Genomic DNA, 20,577 nt, shown 5'->3' with positions numbered 1-20,577 from the left:
CAAAATGTTTGAGTAATGTTTATTGTAGCACTGTTACAAGAGCTAAGTTATAGCCCAGGCTAGGTAGCTATTCAGCAGTAGAAGAATGGATAAAGACAATGTGGTATAGGCCAGGTATTGGTGGGACAGGCTTTTACTTCCAGCACTTGAGAGGCAGAGGCAGGTAGATTTCTGTGAGTTAGAGGCCAGCCTGGTCTATATCGTGAGCTCAAGGACAGCCAGGGCTTTGTAGAGAAACTCTGTCTCAGAAAACAAACAAACAAAAAACAGACAAAGAAAGTGAAATGTGTTGTGTACACTACGGAGTTTTTTTAAGCCATAAAAACAAAATTATATTAATTGCAAAAAAATGGATGCAACTGGAGATAATCATATTAAACAAATTAAGCCAATCTCAGAAAGATAAATGTGTTTTCTCTTGTGGTTTCTAGATTTTTTAATAGACACATAAATGATGTATTACACAGAACATGAAAGTAAGAGTGACATTGTGTGTGAGCAGAGGGACTACCAGGAGCTGGAGGAGAGGTCAGGGACATGCGGGAATGTGCAAAACAAACACTTGTATGAAAGTTGAGAAGCAGCCGGGCGTTGGTGGCACACGCCTTTAATCCCAGCTCTTGGGAGGCAGAGGCAGGTGGATCTCTGTGAGTTCGAGGCCAGCCTGGTCTACCAAGCAAGTTCCAGGACAGCCTCCAAGACAATACATAGAAACCCTGTCTCGAAAAACCAAAAAAAAAAAAAAAAAGGAAGTTGAGAAGTAAACAGTGGCCAGTTAATGACACGGTGACTGTTTCATGAGTCTGTCTAATGAGATTGCAGTTGTGACAGAGTCACTATGAAGGAGATTCGGAGAGCTGGGAAGGGCCATGGCAACGGTGAGTTGTGTCCGCCATTCTCACAGCCACGGGAACCAGAGTCTTAAGGGCCAAGCATGGAGGCTCACACTTTTAATCCTCACACTCCGGGACCCCAGAGTCCTAGGCAGGCAGATCTCTGAGTTCTAGGACAGCCAGGGATCTATGAGACCATGCCTACCCCCAACCCCCAAAGGAGAGGGTAGTTTAGGCGTGATCATATAAAATGACCACTGCTTTGGAGGATCATGTAAAGGACCAGATGAGGATACAGGCAGCCATTTTAAAAGCCACTGATGGTGCCCCTCTCCACTTGTGCATTAGTGGAGTAGGAAAAGCCCTAAGCATTGGTCCTAGCACCAGGAAACAGTCTTGGGTGGTGAAGGGTTTGACTCTAGCTCCCAAATCCTGACTGCAATTGCAAAGAGAAACCAGACAGACACTTAGAAAACACTCATGTTTAATGACGGTCTCGGCTTTAAAAAAAAGAAAAGAAAAGAAAAGAAAGGCTTTACACACTGTATACACATTTACATGGCTTTGGAAGGTACCTGTGCTAGGAAAGCCCCCCCCCCCAGGAAGAAATGGCCCAGGGCAAGGCTGTGAGGTATGTAGGGGCCTCTGAGGTTCAGAGTCTCCCTGGGGAAGCAGCTGCCTCCCTGGCTGGCTGGCTGGCTGGCTGGCTGGCTGGCTCTGTACCTTTTGGCTGGGAAATACATCTCTGACTCACCCGCCAGAAGGCAATCAGTCTAGCATCTCCCCAGAGTTGACTTATCAGGAAGATGCTACCCTGAGGCCCAGCTACTTGGCTAGGGCAGAATGGTACCCTGAGCATCTCCTCACTAACCACTACCCACAGGAACCTCAGTACAAAAATAGAATGAAGACACTGTGGTCCCCACATTCCTTCGGAGAGGTTCTGCTTTGAGGGGCAGAGATGAGACTGCTGGCAGCCAGGTTGGCCATAATCTACATAAGTGGTATATTGTTGGCCCAAGATCTCCCTTATTAAGTCATGCCAAAGCCTTTGCCCTGTCTGAGACAGTCGCTGACAGGTGACCATGACCAGCATGGCCCTCCTTGCAAATGGTGCCATAAAAACCAACCCACTCCCCTGAGGAGACATAGGCTCTGTCTATCCCATGCCTGAAGCTGCAAAGATGGCGACTGTGGGTCTCTTTAATAATATAAGTGACCTGGCAGGGGTCAGTAGCCCTGAGTGCGTCCAAGGTGTCAACGGAAAGTATTGGCGGGTTCTGCACAGTCAAAGAAGTCAGGGCCTATAAGGCGAGGAAAGCCCTCCAGAACCTTCACCTTCACAGGGTCAAACTTCCAGTAGAGATGGCCACGCAGAAAGTAGGCATAGCCTGAGGAGAGAAGGAGGTCGGGCTGGGTAAGGAGATACAGGGCTCTGCACCTGCCTGTCAGGCTAGGCCTGAGGAAGGACATTGTGCGGAGTGAGCAGGCCATGGCCACTCCTGGAGTCTTTGGAATCTGCACAGCTGGGTAGGGTGGCTTTCATGTCTGTACTCCCTGCACTCAGGAGGAGAAAGAGTTCAAGGGCATCCTTGGCCACATAGTAAGTTTGAAGTCAGCCTGGGCTACATTTATTTACTTCCTTTGCCTTCAAAACAAGGAAATAAATGTGCAGACTCCTGAGCTGGCTTACCAGAACCTCCTTTCCCTTCAGGGAGCCCTTCTGCCTGCCCCATAGGGTCTGGTCCAGTAGGTACTGGGAACCTCAGCTCAGGAAAGCAAGTACTGCTTCCGGTACCAAGCTCCCCATCACTTCCACACCTGCCCACAGACCACAAAAACAATACCAGAGGTAGAGAGCTTGCCGCTATTCAGAGTAGTTCTCCCAGTAAGTCCCTGTGCGAGTGAGCACTGAAGCAAAGGAGAGCAGAAGCAAGAGAGCACTGGGCTTGCCTCTAGTTCTCTGCACTGTAGGGGGAAGCCTGGTGTGTTGGGGAAGTCTTATGTCAATAAAGCACTGTCTGGCCAATAGGAATCTAGATAGGTGGGACTAGGAGTCCAGGAGGACTCTGGGAAGGAGAAACACAAGAGAGTTCGAGATGTAACCGCCATGGGGTAGAAAGCCCGGAACTATTCTCCGGTAAGAGAAATACTTAGATTAACAATTATGGGGTAATTACTTAAGTCAGAGCTAGCCAGTAAGAAACAAGCAAGGCCAACAGCTTCATAATTAATATAGCCTTCTGTGTGTTATTTGGGGACTACAATGCAGCAGAGCCCAGGCGACTGGCGAGTGATAAACCAAAGCGGCAAGCAAAGAAAAAGCTTCTCTTAACACTGGTGGTCCAATGGTTAGGTGCAGTGACTGATGGGAATCCTGGCTCTCCCATTGTTCATCTGGTATGGTTAGTGACCTCACCGCTGGTTTTTCTGATTGACCCTCTGAAACTACGCCAGCAAGAGCTGTTATGGCCAGACATGGAGGTGCACTCTCTGTATCCCAGCATGTGGAGGTAGCAGCAGGCAGATTTCTATGAGTTCAAGCCTAGCCTGGTCTACATGGCAAGTCCCAGTTTAGCCCAGGATACATAGTAAGACCCTGCCTCAAGCAGAGCTGTTGTGACATCAGAAGGCTGTTCTGAGAGTTGTTTGAGACAAGTAAGGACTTGGCGCTGTGCCTGAAGTATTGCTCTTGGTAAGTACTGGCTGTGGCCAAGGGACCTGGGCCAGTCCTTGTACCTCTAGGGCCTTCAGTTTGCAATATGGGTCATAACACTGGTTGGCCACCAGGAGGGGAGATGGCGCTAGACAAAGGACCTGTGAGGATGAGCTTGGACTCATGAAGTCTGAGGTGGGGGTCGGGGTGAAGGACCTGTGAGGATGAGCTTGGACTCATGAAGTCTGAGGTGGGGGTCGGGGTGGGGAACAACACACAGGATGACAGACACTACTGTGTAGAAGTGTGAGGGCTACCACACCCACTTCCCTCCAGCTACCTCACCCCTAACTCACCCTCAGCATCCTGGAAGGCAGCATCAATCTCAGAAGGTACCCCTCGCCAGTCAGTGGCACGTCGGGGCACAGGATTGTCCACACGTTGGGTTCTGGGGTGGAAACGCCAATAGTCTCCACCTCGGAAGAAGTAGATCTTGTTCTTCTCAGGACCCCAGACCAAGGCAGCATGGACCGGGGAACTCTGAAGTCCCAGCTCGGAAAGCGGTTCAGGGCCTAAGAATGGCTTCTCACCATCATATACCCAATACTGGGTACCTGCCAAGAGAAGATGCTTCCAGCTGCTGCCAAGTCACCACTGCCATGCTCAGCAGCTGTAGATCTGCTTGGTCACCATCAAGGGATCTCCCAGACCTGTTTCTTTTGTTTGCAAAACATTGCTGGCCTATAGTGCCTCCCCAGCAATTGTACCCCACGGGGGATGTTAGGACCAGCTGGGATGAGCTAGGTTGACAAGAAAGATAAGCTTGGGTTCAATGAGCCCAAGGTAAGGTTATTCTGGTCAACAGAGGGCTGCCCGCTGCAGCTGTTTGTGGACCACCCTGGATCCCAGCCCCACCTGAAGCAGGCCCCTTGGCTGCCTTGGAATGTACATACAGGGTTCCCATGCCTCACCTGTGTTTATGAAGTCCTGCCACCTGGAATGTTCTAGGTTGTCACCTCTGCCAGATGAGAGTTGAAATCACAGACTCCAGGGGTACAGTGCCTACATCAGTTTCCTGCTCTTCTTAACCAAGCTGCACACCTCACTTGAGCCATTCTCCCTCAGAGCCTAAATCCTTCCTCATCTCTGAAGCCCCGCCCCACATGGTGGCTTTGGGGGTTGACCATATCAGCACGAAGCTGCAGAGGGCCAGACCCTCAGTGCTACTTGGATCTCAAGAGCTACCACCTCTGGCAGGACTCTCAGCTGTGCCCAAGGAGTGAGCCCCCACTCTCCCTCGGTTCTAAGTCCTCAGGGCCCCGTCTCCCCGCCCTCTGTGTCCCTGAACCCTCTGTCACTAGCCTCCAGTTTCCCCACTCACCTTGGAAGAACCAAATATGACCCTGGGCATCCTCAAAAGCTGCATCCACAGGGCTGGGCAATCCTTGCCAGTGCCGAGAGGCCAGAGCAGGATACCCAGGCTGCAGCTGCCCACTGCGCAGCCTCCACACAAAGGCCGCCTTGAAGAAGAAGAGCTCGCCTCGGATAGTGGAAACCGCGTCAAAGGAAGTCTCACAGACATCTGGTGGGGTTTCCGGCTGGGTGGGATACAGGAGCCAGAAAAGAACACATACTGGAGCCATAAGGCCAGCAGGGTGGGCAGAGGGTACGGGGACAGCGCCTTACCTCAGTCTTCCCACCCACCCTTACCTCCACCAGGGCAATCTCGTTGGTATCTATCCCAGCCTGGGAGCCTAAGGCTGGGGCTTGGGAGGTAGGGGCCAGCTGGGGCCGGCCGTAGAGGTGCTGGATGCCCCTCCGGTCATCTGGGCTGAGGCTCAGTGGGTATCGGAAGGTGTAGAAAGGGGACATAAGGGCCTTAGATGCTGTGGTGTGTTGCAGACCCAGCACATGGCCAAATTCATGAGCTGCCACTTGTAGCAGGTCTGTGCCTGGACCTGGAAAGGGGGATGGTTAGTTAACAACCCCCACCTCCTGCCACCAGTTGCCAAATTCATCTCTAGACCCCAACTTAAGTGCTCCCTTAAGTTGCCTCATCTGGAAGATGGGTCTGCAGCACACACCTTGGTTGTCCCCAATAGTCCAAGTTTCATCATAGTCAAAGTGAACATCTCCTTCTCGATGGGTCTTAGGGAAGAAAGCATGGGCCAGAATGCCTCCAGGCCCATCAAACGGCAAGTTGTCCCCATGCCAGTACCTGGGGGTGGGGGTGGGGGTGGGGCGGGGCGGGGCGGGCAGAACACAGTCAGAGGCTGCTGACAATGAGCCATGTTCCCAGAAAGGTCCCAGGCCACAGATTTCACCTGGCGAAGTCAATCATGATGTCAGCGCGTCCCTCGTGCACCTCGGTGAAAGTGAGGGGCGTCACCTCGCTCCACACCTGGAGAGCCTCTGCCACCGTCCGCTGGACCTGCTCCCTTACAAGCTGCCATGGGAACCGGAGGATCCTGGGGGGAGGTGGAGGGGCCTGGGCATGGGGCAAGGAAGCCCCTGAGGACTGAGGAGCCAAGCTTCCCCTAGAGCTGAGAGTGGTGACTCATGCCTTTCTCCCCGGCACTGGAGAAGCCGTGGTGGGAGGGTTTCTGTGAGCGTGAGGGAGGGTTTCTGTGAGCGTGAGGCTATCTGGGCTGTTATTCGAGAGCCTGTCTCCCCACCTCCCCACCAGGAAGGCCTGTTGCCCTTGGATGGTCGATGGGCATTTGCACGCAGGGCTGCAGTCAGGAGTGTCCTGGGTCTCATGTTCAGGGAACTGTTTCCAGACATGGGTTCACCTTTGTATGTAGGGCTGTGTGTGTTTAGTAGACACACTGAATAGAAAGGAAACAAGGTCAGGGGTCCCGAGGCCTGACACTCTAACTCACTGTGAGGAGCCTTGTACTGGAACTTGGTTCCCCAACCAGGAAATTCTGTGTCCCTACCCCAGCTCCAGTGCCATGTGACCCTTCTCGGGCTAAGTCTTAGCTTCCTCACCACCTGCTGAGGGACCCACGACATCACCAATAAGGAGTCCACCATTACTCGTGTCCACCTACAAAAGGCCCAAGTTGTTATGACAGATTTGAACAATCTACCAGGGCTGTGGCTCTGTCCCATTCGCTACCAGTCCCTAGTCTGAGCCTTATTATAGGTATCTACTAAAGTCTGTCTGAGTGTCCGAAATCTTCCTTCAGGCATGCATCGAGGCTCTTCTGGGTTGGGAGAGAGCCTAATCTGCATGTGTCTAGACCAAGGTTATTGGTCCATGAATGGCTGGGGGAGGAAGGTCAGTGGGCATGCAGGTAGGTCTGTGTGCTGTGTGAATGTGGCCTTGGGCATCTTGGGGTTAAAGTTTAAGGATAACATGCAGTCCTGCTCCCCCTGCCCTCTGGTCCCTACCTATAGGTGAGGTCTGTCTTCTCCCAGCGCCCTCCTGACAGTACGAAGCGCTTCTGTCGGTTTCGGGCATTCAGCACATCAGGTGGGTCAGGCACACCACATCGTGGAGGTCTGGAGCTACTAGCAGGACTAGGGACCCAATGGGATGCAGGGGCAGATGTCAAGCTATTAGTCAGAGCTGCATGCGGGAGCTGAGGTCCTCTCTTCCCAGGGTGGTGATGGTGGCTATCCTGGGCAAGAAAAACGACGTAAGAACCAAGTTAGCTCAGATCGCCTGGGCCTAAGGTTTGAGGTGTAGTTCTTTTTTTTTTCCCCTTGGTTTTTCGAGACAGGGTTTCTCTGTATTGTTTTGGAGGCTGTCCTGGCCTCGAACTCACAGAGATCCACCTGCCTCTGCCTCCCGAGTGCTGGGACTAAAGGCGTGCACCACCAATGCCCGGCTGAGGTGTTGTTCTTTAACACAGCCTGCTTAGCCCACTGGATTGCTGGGCGAATGGAGGAGCTGGAAGGTATGCTGGCCCAGGGCTGGATCCATTAGCCTTAGGTCGAGCCTCTGGTTTCCTGATACTTGTTCCAAGGCATCAAGCTCTCTCATCTTCCTCCTGCCCTGCTGGAGGGACCTGGGCTGTCTGTCACCAGCTCCTGTCCAAGCTCAGGAGGTCTAGATGGGAACACATTGAGACTAGGGGACCATGAGCCTATGAAGCCCTAACTGCAGTCTCCAAGCATACCCAGGAAGTTCCTGAGGATGCTCCTATGACCCTCCCTCAGCATGGAGGGGCTGCAGCCTGCAGTGTGGCCTTGGGCTAGCTTACCTAACAGATGGGGATGGAGACTCCCAGGAATTGCTGCCTGGAGAACACAAGGTGAGGTCCGTTGAGCACTTAGCACAGGCCTTGAGCACCAGGTAACTGAGGTTGGATTTCCCTTTCTGTGGTGTACGTAGGGGTGCTTGGTAATCGATTTCAGGGCTGACTGTACTCGTGCTCTACTACTGAGAAACACCCCATCCGTGTGAGGCCCCAGTTCCAGTGGAGACACTTTTGCTCACACCCCTCCAGATCTGTGATCTCCTGCCCATTTGATGCAGGGGGTCTAGGGACAGCCAGTTCTCACCCTGTCAGTGTCTCAGGACGACTGATGGCAGCGGTGGCCAGAGCTGAGTTTTCCCACATTCTTCCCATATCCTCTCCCAAGGGACAAGGTTGCAATTCTCTTCCTTGGGAAAGTTACAAAGCACCTGCAGCCTCCCAGGTAATTTTCAAGGGTAAGTTGCCACCTGGGGACCCCCTAGTGTCACAGTGAAGATGTGGATGTGGTTCTATATGACCAGCCACAAGGGCCTATGCAACCTGGCCAGCAGGAGAGACAGATTCTTCTATCCAGCTCTAAAAGGGAGAGTCTAGTGACCCTCTCAAAGAATGGCAGGGTGGCCGGGTGGTGGTGGCGCACGCCTTTAATCCCAGCACTCGGGAGGCAGAGGCAAGTGGATCCCTGTGAGTTCAAGACCAAGCCTGGTCTACCGAGCGAGTTCCAGGACAGGCTCCAAAACAATACAGAGAAACCGTGTCTCGAAAAAACAAAAACAACAAAAAACAAAACAACAACAAAAAAAGAATGGCAGGGTGTCTTCGACCCCCAGGAGCCCCTCCCAGCTCAAAGTCTAGCCTGTCTGCTTGGTATCTCTTCTCTGCCAGGGGCTGGCAGAGGCACCATGAAAGGACGAAAGGAAAAGGAGATGCATGGCCCTTCCCAAATTCACCAAGGTCCCTTCAACATCTCTCCCCTCTCTGTGAGACACCAAGGTCATGACCAGAAGCTGTGGGCTGAATTCTAGGCACCGGTGGCCTGGATGTGTCACTGTCTCTGCTGAACTGCAGTGTCTCCATCTTTCAGACGGCAGAAGACAGAGCTGAGAAGCACCCTGTAAACCCTACAGCAGCATCTTACCCGGAGAGTCTTTCCCAGACTCTACCCCCTTAAGCCCTGTACTCACACACTTGGGACTCTCCTCTTCCCAAATTCCCAGTCCTTTCAGGGTTCCTGGAATCCAGTGAGCTAGACGGGTAAGCTCAGAAAACCCCTGGCTTCGTCTATAGCTCTGGAGAGCGTGGGGAGCAGTCATCAATGTTATCCTAAATGCCCAGCATCCCAGAGCAGGAACAGAGTCCAGAGAGGTTAAAGACTTAACCCGGGGTCACACAGCAAGCCAGACAAGAGCTGGGCTCCAACCTGGGGCTTACGCCTCTCCTCCTCAGAGCTCACCCCCACCCCATCAGCTTGGCTCATCTCCAAGGCCCACATTCCTAAGAAGCATTTCTGTTTCTAGTGCACTCCCTCTTTCTCAGCAGCCTTCCCTTGGCCTGCCCTGTGGAGGGGCTTGACTCACTCAGCCCCACCCTCGTCTGGCCAGGCAGCTACCAATCTACAGCCTCAGACACACTCAAGGGACTCTAGGCTGACCCAGTCTCCTGGCTCAGACATTCAAGGTCAGTCCAGACCACGGGAGGAACCTAGTGGAAGGTGGATAAGGAAAGGCCCCAGACTGGGAAGCCACGCGGGAAGGCCAGGCTGGTGGTGTCCGTTCCTAAACCTGTTTGCCTTTGATGCCAGCAACCTTGAGAGGCAGTCACTTAGTTAGGCTATGATGAGGCAGGGGAGCATCAGAGAAGGCAAGGAAACAGCCAAGTCACGCACTCCCTCCATGGGTACACAGACTCCCCTCCTGTCCTTGTGTTTCTCTCTAGTCACCCCCTTTCCACCCCTCCCCCACTAACTCCAGAAGGGAAGGCAGCTTCCTGGGCGCTAGGCTGTGGGGCTTTCACCAACTCAGAAAGCTGGGGGCTGGGCTGAATAAATATTTACAGAACTCTCTTGGCCCTGCTGGTGGTGGCAGTCTAGGGACAAAAACACTTGAGGGGACCCTCTCTGTGCATCTATAGAGTGATGGCTCCTCAGCTGACGTCCTACCCCAGGCCTGCCCCCAGGTCCCGTGCAAGCGTCCGAGTGGCTACAGCTACAGTTGGCAACCCTGTCTCTCCAGTGTGCCTAACCTCATTGTATCCCGAATGCCCAGCAGTAGACACGGGTGCTCCCTCGTGCTCTGTCTCCTTATAAAGGAGTCAGGGGGAAGGCATTCATTCACGATTTCATGGTTCAAATTCAGACCTCTCCAGTTCCTAAATGTGTGAATTCAACCCATGGTGGCTTGGCAGGTAGGATTTGTGCGCGCGCGCGTGTGTGTGTGTGTGTGTGTGGGGGTGATGTTGGAGACTATGCTTCAAGTTCTAGGGCAGGGAACTCTACACTCTGCCTGAGGAGCTCCTGATCCACGAAACCCACCCCCTTCGATATCCATCCCCCTTCCCAAACCCTTTTGTACCCAAGGCCAGTGTGGGGCAAATCTGGCAGATGGACCAGTCCCAGAGCACCTGCTTGTCATACCTTTCTCCCATCATTCCCTGAGCTGGCTGGCTGCCCTCACCGGTAGGTATTGTAGGTCTGTGTGGTACCTGCTCCATCCCCAACCCAGCTTAGGTGCCTCAAAGACCAGCTTGGAGGGATGCAGCCATTGGGACAGGTGCCTCAAAGACCAGCTTGGAGGGATGCAGCCATTGGGACACAGGCTGTGAGTCCCTCAATCCCCTTCCTCCCCCTTTACCTCTTTCTCTGCACCCCTTCCTTTTCTCTCCCCGTGTTTTTGTCCCCTGAGGGTCTACAGCGCCCGGTTTCAGTGCTCCCTTTCATTCTGACTGCCACCTGATGCTCATGCACAGTCTCTCAGGGCACATTCTCTGCTGGCCCCAAGTCTCCCAAACTTGCCTCCTGCAGGTTGCAGCACCTCTCTCAACGTGGGCCTCATTTTCTCCTTCCCTAGCTCTTCCTTTATTCTCCATCCATTGTACACACCTTGCAGAGGTGCTCACCGGGGGCTGCCAGCCCCCAGCCCCCGCCCGGATTCCTGTGATGATCAAGGGGCCCTGGTACCCGCTCCATCTGCAACCTCTACCAACACACATTCCAGCATCCCTAGCTGAGGCTGGAGAAGCGGGTCCCCATGCTGAGTCCAGCACGCACATTTGCGCTTCACCAGCCGCATAGGCTCTACTTGCACACCCGCCAGCTACGGGAAGCTCATTATCCCGGCCAGAGAGACCCCAAAGGCATTTCAGTCACCGATTGCGCTAGGGTAGCTGGGACACTCGGTGGGTCAAGCTCAGCAAGTGGGCCCAACCCGCGTGCCCAGCCCTCCCTCGGGGAGGAGCGGCGGGCACTCACCGGTGGCCTGGCCCGGGCCATCAGCGGCGGTGGCAGTAGCAGCAGCAGTAGCAGCAGCAGCAGCAGTAGAGGAAGTTGGAGCAGGAGGGCGCGCGAGAACGCGCGGAGGAGACAGGCGGCCCGTGCCATCCGCCCCGGGGCTGCTGGGCCTGCTGGGCCGCACCGGGCCACCGCCCCTTATAGCATTCGCCCCGCCCCCGCCGGCGCCCGGACCGCACCCCCCACCGCCCCGCCTTCCCCTGCCTTTTGTTCTAAACTCAGCCGGCTTGCAACCCCAGCTTGGGTTAGGGAGGAGTGCCCAGAGGGCCTGGACCCCTAAGAGAGGGTGAGAGCTGCTCTCCAACCCCACTTTCAGAAGGCTCATCCTCTGCCAGATCTCCCTGGTGGCTTGACCTCTGACTTCTTTTAGCCTTTGACAGCCTCACAGCCCTAGTCAATCCTGGGAAAGTGGCACAATAGCTCACCAAACGAACCGGCTATTGAAATGTGGCCGAAGCTGGCCAGCCCCTCAGCTGAAAACAAACCAGAGACAGGTCCGGAAAGATGGAGCAGCAGTTAAGAGCACTTGTTGCTCTTGCAGAGAACCGGGTCCCATTCTTAGCACCCCCATGGTGGCTATCGTAGGATCTGATGTCTTCTGACCTCCAAGGATACTAGGCACACACTGATGCACATGCATGCATGCATACATACATACATACATGCATGCATACATACATAGATACATACATGCATACATGCATACATACATACAATATCAGACAGAGCAGTTACAGAGGATCTTGGAGGGAGAGACCAGATAAATGGGTCATGGCTGGGAGGAGAGGAGCATAGGAGAACGTCTGAGTGGGGCACTGGAGGCCCAGGTTGTTCGGGCCCTGGCCGACGGGCTTTTCCTGACCAGTCAGGCCCAGCCATCTGAGCCGTGAAGGAAGGAGAGAATCAAATGTGAGAGGGAAGTGTACATGCGGGAAAGGTTCATTCACTCTCATCTCTGCGGAGTGTGCATGTGTGTGTGTGTGTGTGTGTGTGTGTGTGTGTGGGTGGGTCCATGTAGGTGGACTTTCCCTTAGTCCACCAGCTCACAACGACATGGAGACTCATTAATTATGAAAACTCAGCCTATAGCTTAGGCTTGTTCCTCACTAGCTCTCACAGCTTAAGTAAGCCCATGAATATTAATCTGCATTCTACCACATGGTGGAGCCTCTTTTCCATCCTCCTCTCCTCGACTCCTGGAGTCTCCTGTGTGCCTAGGTTCCTCCTCCTCTTCCTGTCTCTCCCTGGAAACCCCCCCCCCCCCCGATATATCTCCTGCCTTGTTATTGGCCATTCAACCTTTTATTACACAAATCACAGCAATACGCCTTCCCACAGCGTACAAATATCCCACCTCGCAACTATGCTGTGTGCCGTCTTTGATGACAAGGGGACTCTATACCGCAATGGCAAGCCTGCAGAGTTAAGATTCAGGCAGGCAGGCAGGGCCCTGAGCCACTGCAAGGTTGGAGGCCATGGAGCACTCTGTTTCACTTGGCCATCAGTGGTCTTTTAAAAAACCCTCACCTTTGCCAGGCAGTGGTGGCGCACACCCTTAATTCCAGCACTTGGGAGGCAGAGGCAGACAGATCTCTGTGAGTTCGAGGCCAGTCTGGGCATGATGAGGCACATCTTTAATCCCAACACCTGGGAGACAGAGGCAGGTGGAGTTTGAGGTCAGTGTTGTCTACACAGTGAATTCCAGAACAGCTAGGCTGTCTCAACAAAACAACACCACCCCGGTGCAGGATCTGGAAGACAGATGTGTGCATTTATACACTCGGGCTAGCCACAGATGCCTGCAGAAGTGGATCTGGAGCAAAGCCTGGCATTTTTGGGGGTAAAGAGCGGCTCATCTTTTACCTGTTTGTCTCGTTGGGAAATTCACCCTGAAGATAGGTGATGACTCCATTTCAGATGTCCGGGGAGAAGAGAGCCTCTGTAGAGGCTGCTGAAAGAAACAAGGATTGGGCTAGGCAGTTGTGACTCACGCCTGTAATCCCAGCATTTGGGAGTCAGAGGCATGAGGATCTCAGTGAGTTCGAGGTCAACTTGTTCTACAAAGTGAGTTCCAGGACAGCCAGGACTGTTAACACAGAGAAAACCAATCTCAAAAAGGAAGGAAGGAAGGAAGGAAGGAAGGAAAGAAGGAAGGGAGGGAGGGAGGGAGGCAGTGTGTGGTCCTGAATAGTTTTGATCCCCTGGTCCTGAGACTTTTGCTCTATTGAATGTTTGGTGCTAGGTGATTTCTGCTGTTACAGTAAACACTGACAGAAGCGGGGAAAGAAGTTGATGGTCTATGTGTCTCTTCTTCCCTCCGAGGATCTGACAAACCCCTCGGGTTCTGCGATGGTGCTAACAGCAAGTCCAGCGCTCTGCTCTCTACACCTGCTTAAGCCTAGGGGCGTGCAACACTGGTCTCCTGGACCCAGGACCCTCAAAGCTCCTCCCCGCACTGGGATGGCTCGCCGCCCTAATCCAGAAGGTTACTGGAAGGGGGCGGCTTGTCCCTCCCGTTTTGGGGCGTGTCTCAGAGGCCCCGCCCCAGATCCCACCCTTTTCACCTGACTCGTAGCACGCTGCAGCGTTTGTTCCCCGCACGGAGCGGCTGCTGCGGTCCACGCTTCTTACTTTGGTCTTCCTTGGTCCTACCAGTGTCATGCCTCGGGGAAGCCGCAGCGCGGCTGCCAGGCCGGCCAGGTGTGAGGGGGACAGGGACCCGGTGGGGACGGGTGAGGGAAGCTTGGACTCGCCCAAGGGCGTCCGCAGAATGACCTTGGAGGCCGCTGCGCCATGTTGGCTTGGGGGAGGACCGGGGGTGCAGAAACACGAGTCTAAGACGAAGGTCGCCCTGGTCCCCGGAGCAGAGGGGCTTGTTCCCGGAGCATTAACCTTGCTTCCCCTTGCTTCCTGCAGCCGCCCAGCCCACCCTCCTGCGCACCCACCACCCTCAGCGGCCGCCCCGGCACCTGCCCCTTCGGGCCAGCCCAGTCTTATGGCTCAGATGGCAACCACCGCTGCTGGCGTAGCTGTGGGCTCAGCTGTAGGGCATGTCATGGGTAATGCCCTGACCGGCGCCTTCAGTGGGGGAAGCTCGGAGCCTGCCCAGCCTGCCGTCCAGCAGGTGAGCGAGACGACTCAACGGAAACGGAGGCAGGATTCTCTCGAGGAGACAAAAGGAACCGCTTAAGCGTCCAGCCAGGGGTGACCCAGTGTGTTCAGAGTTGCCCCGGGTCCAGACTTTGACCAAAAGAGGGTCCCAACCCCCATGGTTGTTAAACCCCAGCTCTCCTTTGCGGGTACAATGTCTGACTGCTAGAGATTGACACCCACTAGACCTTGAAAGATGGAGAAAACACAAGCTCAGATGAGCTCAGACTTGTCCAAGGACACCTAACCCTAGCTGAGCAGGGAGAGATGCAGTGTTTCCCAAGTCCTTGTGCTCACCGGAGCCCACCCTGCATCTGTTCCCTGGTGACCTGTGCCCCACTGGGGTTCTGCCACTTCCCACCAGACTTGAGCCAAATCCAGATGCTGGTTCTCAGTGTGAGTCCTGAGTCACGAGATACAATGTGACTGTGCTGTGCCTCAGAGTAGGGCAGTCACTCCGTGTGCACATGTAGTGTACAGCTTTTTCTAGAACCTTCTCTTCTCCTGCCTACATTTGCCCAGCATGTCCATTTTAAGGCAGAAAGAAAACCCCTGCTGCTGGTTAACCCTGTGCCAGGGATGCAGCTGAGACTGAACGGAGCTATCTAGTCCTGGTCATTCAGCCTGCCTTGAACCATCCTTGGGGGACCAGGGCTAGGGTTATGGGGAGAGGCAGGAAGCCTCCAACTTCGGTATTTGATATTGGATGCCAACCTTAAGCTGACAGTTTTGCCTCTCATACTCTCCCCTAGGCCCCTCCCCGTCAGGCCTCTCACCCCCTACAGATGGGGCCCTGCTCCTATGAGATCAAGCAGTTCCTGGATTGCTCCACCACTCAGAGTGACCTAACCCTATGCGAGGGCTTCAGTGAGGCCCTGAAGCAATGTAAATACAACCACGGTGAGCAGCTGGGTGGCCCTGGTGGGGTTGGGAGGGGCAGACCCCCCCCCCGTACCTGCTGGTCACTGGTCTGTCTTGTGTTTCCCTCACAGGTCTAAGCTCCCTGCCCTGAGGAGGCTGTGGGCCTGCTCTTACCCTAACCCCTCACCGACAGCCTGACCAAGTTGAGATTGTACCTGGAACTGGAGTAAGGAGGGTAACTCTCATCCCGCAGATTAACAAAAGACATCAATGTTCCATTAAAGAGTTTACTTTAGACCACAGCCTGCTGTGTGCCCACTGATTCCCTGTCTGGTGGGAGATGGGGTCAGGAGAGATGGGCGAATGGATGTCTCATGAGTGTACTGTACCTTGTGTGTGTGCGTGTGTGCGCGCGCGCGCACACTCGCTTGTAGAGAGAAAATATCTCTTGCTGTGTAACTCTAGGCTGCCCTTGAACCTCTGGGGAGGGGGGGAGGAACCCTGCTATAATCTGCATGTGGCTAGCTAAGGACAGATTACTCTGAGGATCTCTAAGTAGGGGAGAGGGGTGAGACATTTGCAAATGACCCAAGGCCTTAGCCCCTGAAACCTCAAGAGGAGTCTGCTGTCTGCGCCACCGGGACATCTGCCCCTCACTCTTCTTGTTTTTGTCCTTGGATCCTTTTCCCTGTACTGGAATGTGTTGGGGGGGGGGGGCTCTTGCATCCTGTCTGTGACCTTTTCCTTCTTGCTGATGCAACTTCTTAGTAATGCCAGATTCTGAAAGAGGAGTGTCGCTGGACCGCTGTCTGTTTGCAGTTGATCATAATGCAGAGGTCAGGGCCAGTCCCCTTGGATCCAAGTCTAGCTGGGCCACTTGGCTGTGGTGCGCTAGGTCATAGGACCTCCTGAAAAGGAAGTGGGCCCTTCAGACCCCAGCACACACTGTTGCTACTTTCACTGGGTTTAGTCAGCAACTATGCATTGAGCACCTACGCTGTACCAGGCTGGAGAAATGGGTACCAGCTTCCTAAACTCAGAGCATTTCGATATCTGCCTTTAGGATGCTCATACTCCAGCAGGATAGTGGGGCTTATCTCTAGGTACAATGTGTACTGTTCTGGGTGTGTATATGTGTGAAGGCTGTACGCCTCAGCACCCATGTCCCCCGGAAGGGCTCCCTTCTTTGGATCTTCTGAGTTTCTGTACCTGGCTCTGGCTCCAGCTAGCGGTTTCTAGATGGTAGGGAGGCCACCCTCCGAGACCTTGAAAGGGGACCGTGTTCCCGGTGGCCACACCGAATGCCTGTGCGTCTTCTCTGACTGTTGCTTGTGCCTGGAAAGCCGGAGAGCCAGCCCAGCTCCTCTGGAAGACCCGGGAAATCCTGTTGCCGGGAGCTGGGTAGATTTGTTCCACCCCCACTTATTTGATACATACCCGCTAACTCCGGACACTGGTCATCTAAGTTGTCCAGTAGGGATTCATAGTGAGTGGGGGTCCCATCTTTCCCTTTTGCAGAGTATAGAGAGAGCAAAGGACCATAGGCTGGCTTGGTGGTCCCCATATAAAACTGGCCTAGGCTTGAGGTCAGGACAGGCATTGGATGGGGATGGTTGGGTATAGGACTCAGCCAAGGTTGAGGCTTACGAGGATCTTAGCTTGCCTGTGGCCTGCTGTCCCTCCCTTAGAGTCCAACACAGCTACAAAGGAGAATCTTGGGCCCCACTTACTAATGACCTGCACCAGGATATAGGTCCCTTGCTCCTGTAGCAGGGAACAGGCCATGGAGGGGGCCTGGGCGATCTCCTCTTCCAGACTCACCAGGTGCCCGTCTTCAGCCAGAAGAGCAATGGTTACTGGGCAGAAATGGGAATAAGCTGGGTAGGTTGCACCTGGACATGGGACCCTCAGTCCTTTCTCGCCAGGCCCTCTAGGTCTTCTCACCTTCTGGAGGGAGCTGAGCCTTCTGTTTCAGATGCTTAATGAAAGTCACCAGGCTGCACCAGGGGTTCACCAGCACCCGACAACCAGCTAAGGGAGGGGCATAACTGAGCAGGTAGGATGTCACTGCCTCCCCCAACTCGGAGAACTTTCACTCTCAAGCTTAGAGGCGACACTAGGGTTATGGCACTAGTACTGTCCTCCAGGCCCTCGGCAAATGCTGCTCGAACCGCATTGGAGACCCTTCCATCCATCTCTTGCTGTGTACTGAAGTCCTCCCAGCCTCTGGCCCTGCCGCTTGTCCTGGTATTGCTTTGCTGCCTCATAGGACCAGCTTTCTTAAATTCCCATGCTCCCTCCCAGCCTGTATCGCTCCTTCCTAGGTCTCTAGGACGAACGCCTCTGAGTATGGTCCCTATGTTGTGGGACAGAGGACCCTGCTTACCTCCAAACATCACAGTGATAAACATGGTTGCAGAAAGAAGAGGACAGACAGATCATGGCTCTCTGAACCCCTCCTGCTGTTCCCTTCCACAGCTGCCACCTGGGCACTGTGCTAAGTAGGTGGCCTTGGCTCCTGGCTCACCCACTTGCTCAGCTAGTCCAGGACCACTGGCCTCCTCTTTCTTCCGCTGCTTTCTGGGTGCCAGCAGCTCCTTCAGCTCCCAATGGTCTCCATGGCAGTGGGAGCTGCCAAGACATCTAGGCAGGAAATGCTTTATCCCCTGTATCCTGGTAACTGGACCTTCTGGGGCGGGCCTTCAGGTGGAGCTCTGGTCAGGCGCGGAGTAGAGGCTGAGGTCCCTAGGATGCCCAGATACAGTTTCAGAGACCCCATCCCTGACCGGGGAGTGAGAGTGTGCAGGCTGCAGAGATGCGAGCATCCTCCCTCACCAACGGCTTCTTCCCGTGCGGCTTCCCTTTCCTCTCTCCCGGCTTCCAGTTATTTTCTTCTGTTCCTGTTTCCTTCTGTCTCCTGGTAGTCACATTTATGCAGGTGTGATGTATGTTCCCCCCCACTGGAATGCTCAAATCAGAAAAGAAATATTTATACTTACTTTTTTGTCTGCATCTTTGTATGTTTGCATGTACACGGTTGCATATGTGTGGGGGTCAGAGAACAACTTGTGGGAACCGGTTCTCTCCTTCTATCTGGTGGGTCCCAGGGATTGGTTGTCAGGTGAGGTGACAAGCTCTTTTCCTTACTGAGCCATCTTGTTGGCACTGTTTTGACAAATCTCCGATTACCACAACCAGGATACAGAATGTTTCCATCACCCCTTTCCATAGGTGGTGACTCTTTGAAATTGTGAGAACAAAAATAGTGCTTGAGCCAGGAGGTGGTGGCGCACGTCTTTATTTCCAGCACTCCGGAGATAGAGGCAGGCAGATCTCTGTTCGAGGCCAGCCTGGTCTACAGAGTGAGTTCCAGGACAGCTGGGGCTTCATAAACCTTGTCTTGGGAAACAAATGGGGGGGGGGGGGAAGAAAGAAAGAAAGAAAGAGAGAAAGAGAGAAAGAAAGAAAGAAAAGTCCTTCCCCTCCACCCTCCTCCAAATAACTAAAGCTGAATGAGTACAGTTGGGAATTTTATGCAGGTGTGTCTAATGACAGGAATTAACCACAAAAGACTGCCACAACCACAACTTGCACAAAGGCCACCACAGCCTTACACAGAACACGCCTGCAATGCCATCCACCCAGCAACTGTGCATTTAGTCTTGGACTCGGGCCACTCTTGTTATTGATCCTTGTAGCCAAGGATTATTGTTTCAAAATACCTGTGTAATTCATTTCACCTTTAAATACTTCCTCTTGCTTCAAGCCTCCTCGTGTGGCTCCTAGTGTGCTACCGCAGGCTATCTTCCTCCTGCAGTGTTACCTTAGTTCCCCAGGCCCCCTTCATCCTTAGAGGCTCCCTGTCTGTTGTTGGTGTCCGTATGATAGGCTCTATTCCCTGGCATCCACAGTTGTTTCCTACATATCTTTTCCAGACTGCCTCATAAGTGGGCCCAGAGCATACGGCCTGCAGTATCTTCACTCAACAAGATCCAGGCTGCTGGCCTCAGTCCTTGTTCCCCTCTTAAACTGAGGAGCGTTGAGTCGTTTGTGTGTCCAGGAACGGACTCACTCGTTCACCTGCCGTTGTTTTGGAGTTTGGGGAGATTATGAATAAAGCTAGTATAATCTTTTGTCCTCACGCTCTTGGGGGAGCGGTTCACATTTCTCTAGTCTGGTGAACGCCACGAGAGAACTGCAGGGTCATCTGGTGAATGCGTTTTCTGATTTGTTTTTGCCTTGTCTTGCTTTCTGTCTTTTTTTTTTTTTTTTGGGAGGGGGCCTCTGGGCCTCCTAGATCTACAGAAACACCTGCTTGTTATTCCTCACTACAAGTTACTGCCCCTGCTACACCCCCCCCCCCGGCAGCTTCCTTCGTATCCAGGGACTCAGAGATGGCAGGTGCCACCGCTGAGTTGTAATCCCAGGTCACTGGGCAACTCTGGCTTTCACTCCTAGTCCTGCATTTGCCTGTCTCCCGTTCTCCTCCTCCCTGTCTCCTGTGTTCTACATCCTCACACTCGAGTGTTTCGTTTTCCATCTCTGTGGTTATCCTTTGATTTTTTTACTCTTTTCCATTCTCCCACATTGCTCCCCATCTGGCTGCTTTTAGTGTTCTGTCTTCTCTCTACTAGAACCCTGCAAGCATAGCCCCGTGGTTAGGCTGTTTGCGCTGCCTTCTGCAGACACATTTCTGGATGAGTAAGTTGGATGAAATCTGGGTCCTCCATCTAGCTCACCACTGACCCGTTTTGCCCCTAGACAAACACGCTTCTTTTGTTAGCCTCACGATTTTCAGGACCCGCAGGCTTGTTGTGACGTTGTGGTTACTGTGGCTTTCACAGAACTCTTTTGTCATTACTGTTATTGGAGACGGGTTTTGTATGTAGCCCAGATGGTCTTGATTCATGATGTTACAGAACTAGTATGCCTTCCCAGTGAGAAATCACTCCACCGCTTAGGAAATAAATGGTGGAAAAACTCTTTAGTAATAGTGCACAGAAACCAGCCTTGAACAGAAATCCCTTTCATAGTTTTACGGCCCCAAGTTACACTTTGAGCAATTAAACATCTTTTGCAGAGACAGAAATCCTAAGGTTTGGTTGTTTGGACAAATGGGGAGATTGTCAGGTTATCAGGAGACAGGCCACAGCTGCATCTCCTGGGCAGCTGTTAGCCAGGATCATCCTGCCAGGCTGGCAGAATGGCGCTCTTTCTGATAGAGGCACGCACGGGGTTTGGCTGGCATTGTCAGCCAGGGTCGTCTTCTCTAAACTGCTTGGCAGTGGCATGTTCCTTTAGGTACATTTTACCTTGCTGTAACTTAGTATTTTTGAAGTAAGTCCATTGGGAAATCCCTTAGAA

The 20,577-nt window shown here is 53.4% G+C and overlaps 3 protein-coding genes across 7 annotated transcripts; 1 reads left to right on the top strand and 2 right to left on the bottom strand.

Annotated features, from left to right (window-relative positions):
- Positions 1-1,300: 1,300 nt before the first annotated feature.
- On the bottom strand, positions 1,301-11,325 carry Mmp11 (matrix metallopeptidase 11). Its single transcript, XM_013113833.3, has 8 exons — positions 11,164-11,325; positions 6,886-7,115; positions 5,814-5,957; positions 5,574-5,707; positions 5,200-5,447; positions 4,871-5,087; positions 3,846-4,103; positions 1,301-2,224 (listed from the first exon to the last, which is right to left on the bottom strand). The coding sequence occupies exons 1-8, from the start codon at positions 11,290-11,292 to the stop codon at positions 2,091-2,093; spliced, it is 1,494 nt and encodes a 497-aa protein (XP_012969287.2). The 5' UTR covers positions 11,293-11,325; the 3' UTR covers positions 1,301-2,090.
- Positions 11,326-13,741: 2,416 nt separating this feature from the next.
- On the top strand, positions 13,742-15,515 carry Chchd10 (coiled-coil-helix-coiled-coil-helix domain containing 10). Its single transcript, XM_005070741.4, has 4 exons — positions 13,742-13,902; positions 14,119-14,326; positions 15,105-15,252; positions 15,345-15,515. The coding sequence occupies exons 1-4, from the start codon at positions 13,862-13,864 to the stop codon at positions 15,362-15,364; spliced, it is 417 nt and encodes a 138-aa protein (XP_005070798.1). The 5' UTR covers positions 13,742-13,861; the 3' UTR covers positions 15,365-15,515.
- Positions 15,487-17,841, bottom strand: CUNH22orf15 (chromosome unknown C22orf15 homolog). 5 transcript variants are annotated; one of them, XM_040732328.1, is made up of 6 exons: positions 17,600-17,841; positions 17,158-17,244; positions 16,944-17,069; positions 16,651-16,722; positions 16,423-16,578; positions 15,487-16,121 (listed from the first exon to the last, which is right to left on the bottom strand). In XM_040732328.1, the coding sequence occupies exons 1-5, from the start codon at positions 17,622-17,624 to the stop codon at positions 16,439-16,441; spliced, it is 450 nt and encodes a 149-aa protein (XP_040588262.1). In that variant the 5' UTR covers positions 17,625-17,841; the 3' UTR covers positions 15,487-16,121; positions 16,423-16,438. The 5 variants fall into 5 exon arrangements, with proteins under 5 accessions (XP_040588262.1, XP_040588265.1, XP_040588261.1 ...); XM_040732331.1 differs by lacking the exon at positions 16,423-16,578 and having other exon boundaries at positions 15,487-16,031; positions 16,650-16,731; positions 16,935-17,069; XM_040732327.1 differs by having other exon boundaries at positions 16,423-16,722.
- Positions 17,842-20,577: the final 2,736 nt, after the last annotated feature.

Source organism: Mesocricetus auratus, unplaced genomic scaffold, assembly GCF_017639785.1.
Source record: "Mesocricetus auratus isolate SY011 unplaced genomic scaffold, BCM_Maur_2.0 Super-Scaffold_100027, whole genome shotgun sequence".
In the NCBI taxonomy this organism is placed as follows: Eukaryota; Metazoa; Chordata; class Mammalia; order Rodentia; family Cricetidae; genus Mesocricetus; species Mesocricetus auratus.
This window is presented reverse-complemented; position numbering and strand designations above follow the sequence as displayed.